Below are 15,726 nucleotides of genomic sequence, written 5' to 3'. Positions count from 1 at the left end.
GTCGGACATGCTGCAAGATGTTGGGCCGGCTTGCTTGATCGTGTGCGCGGCAGTAGCTGCTAGCAATATCGGGACGAGCAACAAGACCCTCAACTCTGTCTCCCCCTCCCCACCCCCCAAAATGTGTAATGTACCCACGATGCCCAGTGCACTGTACATTACCTGTCTGTGGCCGCTTGTCTTCTGCTTTCCCCGGGTGCACTCCTTGCTCCATACACGCACCCACGTTGCTGCCGGTGTACACGTGGGTGCGCGTGGGATGTCACACGCGCCCAGTTACTCGGGCAACCACGTGGGGCGCAATGTATTGAACAAGCAGTGCGCCCGGAGCTAGCAGCGGACAGGTAATGTATATAGTGCTGGGCCGGGGGGAGGGGGGGGGGGGTCTCATTACACATTAGGTGATGCATGCGGAATAATTTCAGCATGACATTGATCGGGAATCGGCCTGCATTGTATGGGCAGCTGACAGATCTCTCTCTAATTAGATTCAATTAGAGAGAGATTTGTCTCTTAGTTGAATCTGCTCATTATCCACCTTCACTAAACCTTACAAAATCCAAATTCAGAAGTATGAGTTAGTAAAACTGTCCATACACTGATTGATGTGGCCCAACAGATAGATCCCTCTCCAATCATTATCTGATCAGCGAGGGGTCTATCTGATAAAAGCCCTCCACACACTACACACAGATTTTCACTAGCTTTCAGCATTAAATCTATTGGAAATCATTTTATTAAATGAGCGTGTATTGAAGGGAAAAATAATGGTATATACTAGTGGCTGGAAAGTGTAATGGTTAAGGGCTCTGCCTCTGACATGGGAGACCAGGGTTCGAATCTCTGCTCTGCCTATTCAGCAGGAGACCTTAGGCAAGTCTCCCTAACACTGCTACTGCCTATAGAGCGCGTCCTAGTGGCTGCAGCTGCTATATAAGTGTTTGTCTTTTAATACAAAATTAAATTATTACAAAGTAAATAAACAACTCAATAAAAAAGATACAAAACAAATTTTATAATTTGTACAGTTTGTACAAGGAACAGAGCAAGCAGCTGGGTCGTCACACAAAGAAGTGACGCACTAGCTATCATCTGTCGTCCGGGAGCCAAAGGAACCCATCAAGGCATATACACTGAGAAAGGTAGCAAAATTATAAACCTCTAGGTTATCCATTACTCCCATATAACATTATATCGATCCAGGTTTTCTATACTCACATGAAATACCCTGTCCGTTAACATAATTCAATCTAACCTATTTTTAACAAGATCAATCTCCAGTTTGGAGGTTTTCCATGTAAAAGCAATACGCCAATGAGTTGATAACGGCTGCCAAGGGACCTTAAAAACCTCTTCAAGTAGGTCACCTCTATTGTATATCTGCGTATGCTGGGTCCCCAGGTCTTCCAGTTGTGTCTACACTTGTGTAACTTCTGTCTGGTTGATGTAGAAATTGTTTATCATTTTGTAAGTTTTTATCTAGGTCTGTGTTCCCTCCTGCACGTGCACATGCACAGTCCTGTGAATGATTGTTGCTACCTAAAAATAATAATAGCAACAATCATTCAATAAAGTTAGAGAAAAAAAGTTTTACAGTTTTGTTTTTTTAATGTGACATAGTCCCTATAAAATAGTTTTGTTTTGTTGTTTTTTTTTCATTCCTAGTAAATTTTTAACCCCAGCCTAGCATACTAACTCCCTGCAATACCTATACCAATTTATAAACTATTAACAACTGCCGCCTGCAGCGATTGGAGGCGATCACTAGGGCAAAAGTTTGGGGCCTCAATGCTCTGCCATTGTCTAGCGATACGTCTGTACAGCACTGTCGCCCTAGCGAACGCATCCAATCGCCACAGATTGGGGATAACGGTCCGCCACATGCTCAACTAGTAATAAACTATGTCATGTGAGGTATTGTTTTAACCGGGAAGAGCTAAACAACTCATTTTTATGTGTTTCATAACTAAGGGGTGTGTCATGTGAAAATTAGGCAGGGCGAAGAATGAAAAAATGGGATTTTCTGCATTTATGCCTAAACCGACAGGAATCTTAACTATGTAAAGTCCGCGCTAATTGAAATCTACGTCATGCTTTAGTGGGCTTCTGGTTGGCCCGACGTAGATTTCAATTAGCCACCGCTGCGCGCATCCGCCGCTCCCCGCCGATCGCGCCGCTCAAACTCGACGAGTCTCTCCGCATCTCACAGGCTCTGCCTGTCTATGACGGCAGAGCCATGTGAGCCGGTCAGGAGATGTTTCATTGGCTCCTGGCCGTGTCTATCAATGTAAGCTGCTCCCATTGGCTTAAATTGATATACAAGGTCAGGAGCCAATGAAAGCGGCTCCTGACCGGCTCACATGGCTCTGCCGTAATAGAGACGGCAGAGTCTATGTCCTGGGGGTCCCAGCGAGTGGTGATAGCCGGTATGTGCGGCGATTCGTCAGTATTTTGTCGGGATTCTGAGTTCCTGTACCAGCAGTCTCTGGTCCTTAAGGGGGCAGAGACTGCTGGTACTTAAAGGAATACTATCGATACCCAAGTGTTCTAAACTGACAGTGTGCAAATAATGTCTAAGTAGCTGTGTAAACATTTTCCTACTTTTTCATGTTAAATATCAGAGGCAAAAGCTGTAATTTATTGAGGGTAGGGGTTTAGCTATATTGGGACAAATCAATTGCAGAAGGGGTGTCTGCTTCAATGAACAGCCAGAGTTGCATATCAGACTACAGAAAGCAAATATCAAACATATCAAACTCTGAAAGCAAAAACAGTATGAAAAGCTGTGACAATTAGTTACATTTCCTCTTCTCTCTTCAGACAGTCAGTCTGAAACACAGGACACAGGAGCTGCAGCTGTTAGGAGCTCTCTCTCTCTGTCACACACAGAGCTACACTGATCAAGTGTTAGGGGAATTTCCCCTCTCCTCATGGCTCAGGCAGCCATCAGTTTTGGCATCAGTAAAGTTTGGAAGTATTTTGCTAACAGTAAACAATGAAGTTGCTACTAAAATGTATACACCAGCACTTAGCAGCACTTCCCAAACAATTCCTGTGTCAATTTAAAAAAATATGTGAATCGATAGTATTCCTTTAAGGGGTAAAAACCGTGGAATGCGAACCGGTTAAATAAAAGATGAATCTCCTAGGATAAAACTGAGGAGAAAAAGTCAATTGCATATGGGCCATTATATTGTAAAGCCTGATTCTTACACCTACAGTAGAACCACACTTTTCCAAATGCAAATTACAAAACCCAGCTAGATAATACTCTAAATAAGTCACAATCCCGTACCCTTATGACATCATTTTAACATCTGGGACTTTAAATTCTTACTTCTGTGACTTTTTTTTTACTATATGCAGGGCTGATTTTTTTTTTCTTCTTTCATGGTCCTGGTCAGAGCAGTCGGCGCCTTTTGACCCGGACATGCTGCGTATGCGCGCAGTATGTCCTTTTGGGTGGCTTGTGACCGCTCGCCGGGGACCCAGTGATGTACCTGGTGCTTACAAGAGGACATACTGCTCATGCGCAGTGTGCACTACATCTTAAGCCCCATCTACACGATACGATTCTTTGTACGATTCTATTTACGATCCGATTAATTCCGACATGTCCGGTCAGGATTCGATTCAATTTGATTTGCGATTGCAAAACAATGGCAAATTGAATCGAATCCCGATCGGACATGTCGGATTTAATCGGATCGTAAATAGAATCGTACAAAGAATTGTATCGTGTAGATGGGGCTTATATTATGATTTATATGTGAACAAATTTCGTTATTTTACTCATATATTTTTTTTAATTTTTTTTTTTTTTTTTTTTTTTAGTTTTGTTATATATATTTTTTTTTATTTTTTTTCACTTTTTTTTCTTTCCAGGCATTCTCTAGACAAGATGGATTTGGCCAATCATGGATTGATACTTTTGCAGCAGTTAAATGCCCAGAGAGAGTTTGGCTTTCTGTGTGACTGTACAGTAGCTATTGGTGATGTCTACTTTAAGGCGCACAAGTCAGTCCTTGCATCATTTTCCAACTATTTCAAGATGCTTTTTGTACACCAGACAAGGTAATGCAAATGATCCATGTTTAGGCAATATTTGAATATTTGTATTTGCCTTTAAAAGGAGCACTGTTTTAATTTATATATGAAAAAAGGAAACCGCTTGCTCTACCAGTTCATAGATCCTTAGTGACTGCGCACTCCCTGAACCATTTCCTCTTTAATCACATGGGCATACGGCTGGGCTCACTACCAAAAAACTAATCCTGGAAAAACTGATCTGTTTACCATTCAAACTGATCAGTTTATTACAATGGCATAAGTTTTTCATCAGGTTTTTTCATTCCGCATTGCCACCCATTTGGTACCTGCTGCTTTCGCATTTACGTTCCTCTGCTGCCACCACCACTTGAGTCTTCTGCATGGAAGAAACGCTGGTATACTGATCTGAGAGCACCATTAGAAGCAACAGGCTGCAATTGGTTTGCAATAGACTAATGAGAATCCTCCCTGGGGAGAGAGGATTCTTATTGGTCTTTTGCAAACCAATTGTAGCCTGATGCTTCTGATAGGGCTCTCGAATCAGTATACCAGTGCTACAATGCAGTGGACTGAACATTGGTAGCAGCGGTAACTGAGGACAGTAAGTGAGTAAAAGTTTGTGACCTCTATGCTGCGACCAGTCTGGTGAGAATAGACATTGTCCCTTCTCATAGGCCTCGATTCATAAAGCATTTCCGCATGAGGAAATGCTGAAAACGGCTCACTTTACCGACCACACAGCCAAATCTGTATTCATAAAGGCTTTTTCCGCATGAAAAGCCGACATCCACGAGCAGAGTGATCAATCACCGCCTTGCGCGGTGATTATCACAGCAAAAGTAACAAATGTCAATTCATAAAGATTAGAGGTAGCGGTATGCGGACGGGTATTACCGCTACCTCTGATGTGGCGAGAAGCGTGCGGAATCCGTTGCAGTGAATGGGACAGACCTCCCAAGCAGCTGCAGAGAGAACACCGCACGGAGGGATTCCGCCTGCTTCTCCTGTTTCCGCATGTCTCCCGACAGCCTAACGCCTGCCTACAGCGGAGTATCTCCGCACGCCTGTCACAACTAGCTAAATTTTTATGAATTGCCACCCTGAAGGCGGAAATACCGACAGCGGTGTTTCCCCGCTCGACTTTCCCCGCTCGCAGGCACTTTTATGAATCGAGGCCATAGGCTACCATTGATTCCTTTGGCCTTCGGCGCCATCCAGCCAATCCAAGAAAACTGTGCGGGACCCATTCTTGTGTTCCGCTTATCAAAACAGACCAAATGGATCCGTTGCGAATAGAGTGATGTGAACAGATCCTGTTGCTTTGCAGAGCTTTTTTGCCATTGTGAACCCAGCCTAAGGGGAGAGTGATTTTTGAGACTTTCATTTTTTATTAACCCTGCTTCCTTTTCTTGTAACTAATATTCCCAAATGACTGTTATTGGATGATTTATTATTATTTTTTTCCGAAAATATGGAGTTTATTCCCACTTTAATAAGACACTGAAGCAAAAAAAAATAAATTATGGTATAATGTGATATAATTATTTCCAGTACAGGAAGAGTTAAGAAACTCCAGTTGTTATCTATGCGAAAGAGCCCTTGAGCTCCAAGTCTCAGAGAGCTCTGTCTTCTGAAGCTTGTTATCTCAACTTTCAGTCATTGTATTTTCTTTTTCTTTGCAGAGGACAGTTTAAAAGTTCACTAGCCTGCTCTGTAAAATCATTTAGGATGCTGAGTAGTGTGTAAACTGCAAATATTAGAGAATGATGCAATGTTATTAAAAAAAACACTATATACCTGAAAATAAAAATATGAGAATGTTTTCTTTGCTACTAATGTTCTAGTAATTATCCTTAATACACAACCAATTCATTATATCCTACTTTTTTTTCCGCTTCAGTGTCTCTTTAACCTATTTTGGTTCCTGGACGTAGAAACTACGTCCAGGAACCATGCGCGCTCCCGTGGCCGATCACGCGCGCTCCTGGCCCGCGGTTCGTTGGCCAGGCAATCAGTGAATTGGGCTACGGTGCCCGATCACTGATTCCTCTCCCCCGCTGAAAAAGCGACAGCTTCTCTCGGAAGCTGCGCCTTTTCTGGCTGTTCCCTCCCCGATGCGTCACTCTAAGCGTGTGTTACGCTTAGTGACGTCATGTAAACAAACTCATGGCCGCCATCTTGTGGCCAAAAAGTAAAACTACAACAAAAAGTAAAAAAAAATTAAATCAACACACAATTACATTAAAAAAATATGGTTTACATCCCACCCTCCCAAAAATACCCAAATAAAATGTTTAATATAAAAAAAAAACATTACAATAAAAAAAAAAACATGTAAATATTTACCTAAGGGTCTAAACTTTTTAAATATCAATGTAAAGATGAAATATTTCTATATTTTTTTTATTTTAAACTTTGTAAGTAGTGATAGATGCAAAACGGAAAAAATGCACCTTTATTTCCAAATACAATATTGTCGCCATACATTGTGATAGGGACATAATTTTAACGGTGTAATAACCGGGACATATGGGCAAATACAAAACGTGAGTTTTAATTATGGAGGCATGTATTATTTTAAAACTATAATGGCTGAAAACTGAGAAATAATGAATTTTTTCCGTTTTTTCTTATTCTTCCTGTTAAAATGCATTTACAGTAAAATGGCTCTTAGCAAAATGTACCCCCCAAAGAAAGCCTAATTGGTGACGGAAAAAAACAAGATATAGATCAGTTCATTGTGATAAGTAGTGATAAAGTTATAGGCTAATGAATGGGAGGTGAACATTGCTCAAGTGAAAACTACGGATCGCAAATGGGTTAAGGAGCCTGTTTGTTGTAAACTAATGTTTACCGTCTGAAAAGGACTGCTTACAAAAAGTAACCTGGTTCCACACATTAAGTTTGAAGACTGGTACATTTTTACTTTAGAGCCACTTCAACATATCTCTAAAACAAGGATATTTCAAATTGGGATATTTAAACTGTACACATTTTTACTTTTGTTATACTTACATGCAAGTAATTCTTCAGAAATATACTTGCAGATTCAGACATGGACTTTTGCATAGTCAAGTGAATCCCTTTTGAAGGAAATATGGATTTTTTTCATTGTGCTGATTGATGATTTCAAGATTAGCATTTGAGTGACCTCAAGCTTAGCATCTGAGTTCTCATAAGTAACTGGCTTTTCCTAATAACATAAGTAACTGGCTTTTCCCAGTAACAGAAGTGTTCATTCCTACACTAAAGGGAACCTAAACTGAGAAGGATATAGATGTTTCTTTTTAAACAATGCCAGTTGCCTGGCAGTCCTGCTGATCTCTTTGGTTGCAGTATTGGCCGAATCACACACATGAAACAAGCATGCAGCTAATCCAGTCTGGCTTCAGTCAGAGCACATGATCTGCATGCTTGTTTAGGGGCTGTGGCTGAAAGTATTAGAGACACAGGATCAGCAGGCGAGTCAGGCAACTGGTGTTATTTTAAAAGGAAAAATCCATATCCTACTCAGTTTAGGCTCCCTTAACTAAAGATAGCAAGATGTAATGCTAGATACACACCATACAATTTTCTGTTAGATTTACCTGCCAGATTGATCATTTCCAACTTGTCCGATCTGAATTTCGATCGATTTTTCTTTTCTTTTTCTTTTTTTTTATCGATTTTCATAGAACTGAAGCAAACATGTTGGAAATAATCGATCTGGCAGGTAAATCTAACAGAAAATTGTGTGCTGTGTACCTAGGGCATACGGCTTCCCCTGAACAGCACTTCACACTGTCTAATTTTGTATCCATTCACTATAAAATCTACTTAACTGATTGTAATATGTTGATTAAAATGTAGATACAATAGTATAGCATAATACAATGAGTTGGCTTCTTTTACTTATCTAATGTTTTTCCCTTCCTCCTTCTGATTATGTCCTTTCTTTTCCTTACAGTGAATGTGTACGTTTGAAATCCACAGACATCCAGCCAGATATATTTAGCTATCTTTTACACTTGATGTATACTGGAAAAATGGCACCTCAGTTAATTGATCCTGTGCGCCTTGAGCAAGGTATAAAATTTTTGCACGCTTTCCCCCTGATACAAGAGGCCAGCCTTGCAAGCCATGGTGGCTTTTCTCATGCAGATCAGGTTTTCCCACTTGCCTCCTCCCTTTATGGAATTCAGATAGCAGATCATCAGATAAGGCCACCAGCAAAAGCGGCCCCTGCAGCAGACAAGGCTACTCGTGAAACGCGACCACAACCCTCAAGGCCAAATAATGAAAGTACATCTGAAAATGTGCCCGTGACTCAACTCCCATCTTCCTTGCCAACAGCAAACCGGACAAATTTAACATTCTCTGAGCCAGTGCATCCTTCATTGTCTCCAGAGCCAGCCTCGTCTGTCCTTCCTGCTTCTTCTGCTCTGGAAGAAAATAGCATGGAAGAATCACCAAGTGAGGAGCAGAATACATCACTAACGATTGCTCATGTAAAGCCAAGCATCATGAAGAGAAATGGAAGTTTTCCTAAATACTATGCTTGTCACTTGTGTGGTCGTCGCTTTAACTTGAGGAGTAGTTTGCGTGAACATCTTCAGCTACACACTGGAATGCCATTTAGCGCCACGGCTGGGCAGACAGAGACTAGTATTTCCCCATCTTTTTGCAACAATGGATCAGAGTTAGGGAAGGATTCAATGGAGACAACTGAGACAGGCATCATAAGCGACAGTGACATGGCTCAGATCTCAGACTCTCCAATAATAGATGGGCAGCAGCAGTCTGAGACACCTCCACCATCAGATATTGCTGACATAGATAACTTGGAGCAAACTGACCAAGAAAGAGAAGTGAAACGTAGGAAGTATGAATGCACTATTTGTGGGCGCAAGTTTATTCAGAAAAGCCATTGGAGGGAACACATGTACATCCACACAGGCAAGCCATTTAAGTGTAGCACCTGTGATAAGAGCTTCTGTAGGGCCAACCAGGCTGCAAGGCATGTGTGCTTAAAGAGTTCTGATACCTACACGGTGGTTGATAAGCAGACTCTGGAGCTGTGTTCTTTTGATGATAGCAGCCAGTTGGACAACATGCTAGTTCAAACAAATAAACGTTACAAGTGCAACCTGTGCGACAAAACATTCTCCACGCCAAATGAGGTGGTCAAACATACGTGCCAAGGCCAAAACTCAGATGTCTTCGCGCTTGAGGATGAAGGAAAGTCGATCTTGTTGAGTAGTGGGGACTCAGAACCAGCAGACACTGATAACTCTATGCTAGCAACCATCAAAAAAGAGCAGGATCCTGTGCTAGATTAGCTCAACTAGTTGTGTATGTATATAATTTCCTACTGTGTACATTTCTTTTTTAACATAGAGAATCTGTCATTTCTATTACCTCCATCCTTTTTACCTTCTCTTATGATTAGTTTTGGGATATAATGTTAAATGCTGTGGACCTGTTTGATGAGCAAGACCGTTTATCTTCCATGGGTGGTAACAGCTTTGAAATCCCAGTCTTCTTTGTTTCTTTTTTTTTTTTCTTCTTCTTCTTTCTTGCTTTCTTTTTTTTTTTTTTTTTTTTCTCATTTTTTTCCTAATTTTGTTTGTCCTAAGGAAACTGGAACAATGAAATGGCCTCCCTAATGTCAGTAGAACTACTGAAATGTGCTAGATGAAGCATTTGTAGATGATAAATGTGTAAAATGTATTTGTGAATATCAGGGGAGCAAGTACTTTTGGTAAGAGAACTTTAAATAAATATAAATCATACGCACGTTTAATATATCAAGTTTGATTTTCTCGCACTGTGTAGCCTATAAAATAGGATGCAAGGCACCAGCCAGTGAGCAGATCAGTGGTTGTGTGAGCTGCATATTTTATTTCACTGTTCAGGGATTAATAGGATACATAAAAACATAAAGCTAATTCTCTTTGCCCCACATTCTGTTCATTCCAGAAATGATAAAGACACCTCCACCTTCTTTGCCACACAATTTCAGATCTTAGCAGTGCTTCTAGTTTACTTCTAATACAAAACCCTGAGAACATTAACATAAGTTGTAGTGATGGCCTCAGTGACAGGACTATTTTATGGTAAAGGGTATTGAGTTAATTTCTCTTAAATAATCCATTTGGCCCTGTATCTTGCAAGTATGAATCATGTGATTTTAGAAATTCGGTAAGTAATTATGACAGTCATTAGATTTGCGCCCAACAGTGGCCGTATATTTATTAGTAACTGGATATCTGTTGAAAGCTGCTATGAAGCTATTTTTCAGCCACAAACCTACAGTAAACCGTATTTACTTAAGTTTTCATTTTCATTAACCTGGTGCCCATCTGCAAGGGTATGTAAAGCATGCTATATTGGCACAAGGTGACCATTTTGTCAAAATAGGATTTATTTTTTTTCCCATTTCCATACATGCTTTCTCTATGCTAAGTTAAAAAACAATACTGAATTATCCTAGAACATGCTTTGATAGGCTTTAACACACTGCTATAGTGGTTATTTGCAGGAAAAAAAACCTACAGATTTCCCAGTACGGCTGTGCATGTCTGAATACTGTGCACCTTCACAGACTGCATTGCTGTACTGTTGTCATGACTGATGTGACAATGTGGAAGAAGTGCTTCCTCCTTCCCATTTAATAAAATCTTGTGCAAAAACCACCCACTTGATCTCACCCTAGTTATTTACCCTTTCTAATTATTTTGGAGTACATTTTGATGTTTCCATGACAACCTGTTGTGCCTTACTAATAACCAGGATATAGTTTTTATAAAAAATTAAAAAAAAAAAAAAAAAAAAAACTTACAGCTAACCTGTCAAAAGCCTGAGAGACAAAAAGTGAGCATATAGTGAAAGTGTATGTCAAAGTGATTACTAGTTCCAGAGATACATACTGATCACGCCTGAGTGAAAAGTTCAATTACTACAACAGAAGTGCCCACGAAGGTAAATTGGAGTAAAACAAAACTTCTTTTTCAACAAGGAAAAATTGAAATAGGCTTATTTAAAGGGACTCCGAGCAGTGCATATCATTTTAAAGCTCTCTTTCTCCTCTTTCCAATGATATATAAACCGCCGCCCTACACCTTTTAGTTTTCGCTAATTTCGCGATTGAAATTGCAGCGGCCGCGTAGAGAAAACTAAAAGGCGTAGGGTGACGATTTAGGTGTTGTCAGAAAGAGGAGAAAGAGAGCTTTAAAATTATATCTATCTTTCCATAGTTACATTGTATTACACAGGGCGACTTTTTCTGCTGAATGGAGCTGCTGACACTGGGGAAAGTGTCGTCCTGTGTAATACAAGTAACTATGGAAAGATGGATATCATTTTAAAGCTCTCTTTCTGGCGACACCTAAATTGTTGCCCTACGCCTTTTAGTTTTCTCTATTTTCGCGATTGAAATCGTGGCCGCGGCAATTTCAATCGCGAAAATAACGAAAACTAAAAGGCGTAGGGCGCCGGTTTATATATCATTGCAAAGAGGAGAAAGAGAGCTTTAAAATGATATGCATCTTTTCATAGTTTGTGCACTGCTCGGAGTCCCTTTAAGTACACCTGAACTGACTTTAAAAGTCACCTTAAGATGGCTACATATACAGGGAGACTATTGCTGCACTCAGCGGTATCCCTGTCCACCTTTTTGTCAAGCCCCGTACACATGCTAGATTAAACTTGGCCAAGGCTGATGATGCTTGCCTCTGCCATGAATCCAGTGAATGTACAGCAGCCCTACTTGGCCAGCGATCCATCGGCAGGGTGATGATCAAGAGCATTGTTCTCCTCACTTGCCTTTCTCATCAAGTTACGACACTTCCAGGCCGCTCTGTCCCCACATAGAAACAGATCATGTTGCTTAGCCTACAGGCTAGCGACGCGTCTGTATAACCTTGACCCTGCAGTGTCGCCCGAGGAATCCGATCCCCTTTGGGCAGCAGGCCTCATGCGTGTGTACAAGGCTTTATGCTGGGAATACACCATCCTTTTTTTTTCGGCAGATTGATGATTCAGTAGATAATTTCCGATATGTCCGATCTTATTTCCAATTGTTTTTCTGATCAATTTCTCATAGAAGTGAATGTAAATAGATAAGAGAATCGAGCGGAAAAACGAATCGAAAAATCGATCGTATGGCAAATCGACCGTAAAAATGCATTGTGTATTCCCAGCATTATGCTGGGAATACACGGTTCGTTTTTGCCTTCGTTTAAACCTTCGATTCGTTCGGTAAACGAATCGAGTGTTGAAAACGTATGTGAAAATAGTCATAATCTCATTATAGTTTCGATTAATAGACCCCAAAAACGAACGACTAGTGATCGAACATGTTTGATATTATCTCTCTTTATCCATCTAATCGAGCCATTGGTAGGCTTGATGGCTGTTCAGATCGATTATATATTCGTTTATGCTAGTCCGTCCCTGTAAAAAGGGATTTTCGTTTCGTTTCTTTGCAGCCTTCGATCATTGGAAAAACGAAACCATCAGAATCGGAAAAAAAAACGAAACCGTGGGTGGTGATATTAACCGTATGACTGATTATTTCGGGCTCGAAAAGGACAAAAGGCACAATCGAAACGAAGGTTTAAACGAAGGCAAAAACGAACCGTGTATTCCCAGCATAAGTGTAGTACTGTACTGCAATCTAATCAGTTAAGCAAAGTACACACTTCAGATAAGTCTTGAGAAAATGAAAGATCACAGACCAATTTTACCCCCTCCCATGTAGTATGAGAGCCATACTCTACACAGTCTATTCTATTGAGCTGAACTCTCCATCAGATAAAAAAATCTTTAAAATATGCTGCACAGCAGATCAGATCCATCAGGATGGATCTTCAGAGCTGCAGAGGATTGTCTGATCTGCAGATGAATGTCTGTTAACCTCCCTAGCGGTATGGACAGAAATGTCCGTTCAAAAAAACATGCTGTGAACAGTATAAACATGCATACACATCAATACTCTCCTGCACTGTATACTAGACCCTTGCTTGACACATTTTGGCAAGTTACAGGGAAAAAAAAGTTTTAAAAATAAATTTTATCACGGTTTGCACAGAAATCCTGGGGAAATTGAACGCTGGGAAGGTTAAAGTGTGTATGAGATCTGCAGCTATCATAGACTATGAATGCAATTTGCAGGAACTGATCTTTTGCACGTGTACTGCATCTTTCAAAGATTTTTATCTGATGGGGCGTTCAGCTCAATAGAATAGACCATGTAGATATGCTCTCATACTACATGGAAGGGGGTAAAATTGGTCTGTGATCCTTTATTTTCCAGATTTTTATCTCAAGTGTGTACTTAGCTTTAGACCTCACGCGTACCTAATTGTTCCTTTAGTTTCCCAGAGCTTATTCCAGATGCAGAGCCATACTCCTATTCCTGTCTATCGACAGTTGTCAGTGATGCCATTCCCTGCCTACCTTCTTTGCATGCAAGATATAGACTAGCAAGGGGGATGTGGGTAGGATTTATATCACTGTGTGGGCAAGGTTGGGGAGAGTTTGGCTCTGTATCTAGCTCAGTGTCAGGCAACTGCAGGAACAGTGGGATATGGCCAGTTTGAAAGATGAGCTTACAGCATTATACTAATTATGTGGGTGAGACGGCTAATGCAGTGTGGGTGCAGTTGCCCTGTACATGGGGGTCATCTTAAAGAGCTGTAATTACTTTTTAAAATTCTGCTAAGAGGTGTGTTTCTGGAACTATTGTTCATTTTGTCATGAACACAAGCACTGATTATTTTTATTTTAGTATGTGCTTAGTTTTCTATTAAGTTTGAAGGTCTACCTTAGCCCACTTATTACCAGAGATGGTCTGTGTGTTGCAAATAATTCTGACTTGCATTCAGGATTGCATTTCATGAAGATTGTATTCATCTTGAGATTAGACTAATCCATTCTAACTTCCTGTCAATTTAGACTGGTCCCATTTCAAGCGTGAAATTTGAATGCATGCCTAAATTATTTGCATCTCATTAACCATCTCTGGTAATTACTAGTTTTGGATAGAATTTGGAAGATTTAGACCATCTGTCAGGTTTTAGCTGTAACTGTTCAAGAGAATTTTCCCTTTCTTGGTGACATATAGACTGTCATGTTTGAGCCCTGCATGTTGTCAGGATAATGACGATGACATGCGTAGAAACCTTACAGAAGTTCAGAATCTTCTTCACTGCATTATTTTTTCTTTTTTGCTGCGTCCCCTCTGCAGAACATATTATTGATAAAAAAGGGAGGAATATTCTCTTACAGCAGGGACACAGACAACAATTAAAACCTAAAACCCATAATTTCCCTCTCTGCCCAAAATTTAACTGAAAGTTTCAGCTGGATCTTGGCTTTTAAGTTGTTTTGTGTGTTTGTTTGTTTTTTCTTTAAAGAGGAACTTCAGCCTAAACAAACATACTGTCATTAAGTTACATTAGTTATCTTAATTAAAATAGATAGGTAATATGATCTCTTACCCACCCTGTTTTAAAAGAACAGGCAAATGTTTGATTTCATGAGGGCAGCCATCTTTTTGGTTGAAAGGAGGTGACAGGGAGCATGAGACACTGTTCCAACTGTCCCGTGTGCTGATCACCCCTCCCAGTTGCTAGGCAACGTGACTAACAACATAGGCAATCCCATCATGCTTTGCACAGCATCAGGGGGAAAAAAGCCCGGGCAGGTTTCTTTGATGGGTGGAGCTTAGCTAAAAATGCAGCTGAAAATTATACTTTGGTAAGAAAAATAAAGTTCTGATGCTAAGAAACTGTTAAAGCCTTTTCAGTTCTGCTAAGTAGATTTTTAGTCCGGAGGTTCACTTTAAGGCAATATGTTGAATGTGAATTGCAGGATATTCCCCACTTGAAACTTTGTAAATCATTTGATACATGTTCCCCAGTTCACCAGTACATTGAAGTTTGATATTTTTGTGGTTTTGGATTGATTGAATGGCGCCTTTGTGCAGTTAAGCAGTAGCTGTGAATGAAGAATATTTTGTAACAAATTCCAGCATCGCAAAGTAAGAGCAACTCTTCAGATTGTTCCCATATTCTAGTATTTTATGTTGTGCTTTGCACACCTGCTGAGCTCTGTGTTTCGTCTGCAGGTTCTCATTTGATGCTGCATCAATTTGTTTTCACTGTTTATATTTGCCAGACACTTTTTCTTTGAAACAGATGCTCTGGAACAGATCATCAGTTAGCCTGATGATTATTGATACCTGTTTTCACATATAAACTTTTATTTTCTTCAGAATAAAGAAACTTTTTTCAAATACGTATTCTCTTGTTTTTGTTTTCAGACTTCTCCATTTTTTTTCTTTCCTGTATCTTTGTAGAAATTATTGATGTATCTCTTTGTAAACCATGCAATGTGCATAGTTTGTATGCAAAATATGTTATAATCGCACATTGACTTGTTGGATTCCAGCATAATAATGAGGGCTCACGTTACAAATGAATGGCATTGAGGTATCGTGCGCTGTGAAGCCACAAGTGGCACATTGCAACCGATTCAATGTAAACTTGTCCATAAGCTCATCTCATGTAGACTAATCCGAGCCCATTTTTTAAGGACCACTATCGCGAACAGTGTAAAATACCTGTAAAAACATAAATAAGAAGTATGTCTCTTTCAGAGTAAAATAAGCCATAAATTACTTTGCTCCTATCT

General features: G+C 40.2%; 1 protein-coding gene across 3 annotated transcripts in view; it reads left to right on the top strand.

Annotated features, from left to right (window-relative positions):
- ZBTB2 (zinc finger and BTB domain containing 2) overlaps positions 1–15,726 on the top strand; it is a 131,677-nt gene that overhangs the window by 19,278 nt on the left and 96,673 nt on the right. The window contains exons 2-4 of one of the 3 annotated variants that reach the window (XR_011019408.1): positions 3,886–4,074; positions 7,997–12,940; positions 13,150–15,304. Coding sequence is in view for 2 of the 3 variants with exons in the window: in XM_068232003.1 (XP_068088104.1) it covers positions 3,902–4,074; positions 7,997–9,368 (1,545 nt within the window). In the remaining variant the exon portion in view is untranslated. Of the gene's footprint in view, positions 1–3,885; positions 4,075–7,996; positions 15,305–15,726 lie in introns of those variants that run through there. The other 2 variants (XM_068232003.1, XM_068232002.1) reach the window with 2 other exon arrangements.

This window comes from Hyperolius riggenbachi, chromosome 4 (assembly GCF_040937935.1).
Source record: "Hyperolius riggenbachi isolate aHypRig1 chromosome 4, aHypRig1.pri, whole genome shotgun sequence".
Taxonomy (NCBI): Eukaryota; Metazoa; Chordata; class Amphibia; order Anura; family Hyperoliidae; genus Hyperolius; species Hyperolius riggenbachi.
The sequence above is the reverse complement of the archived record's forward strand: the minus strand, read 5'-3'. Positions and strand labels throughout refer to the sequence as shown.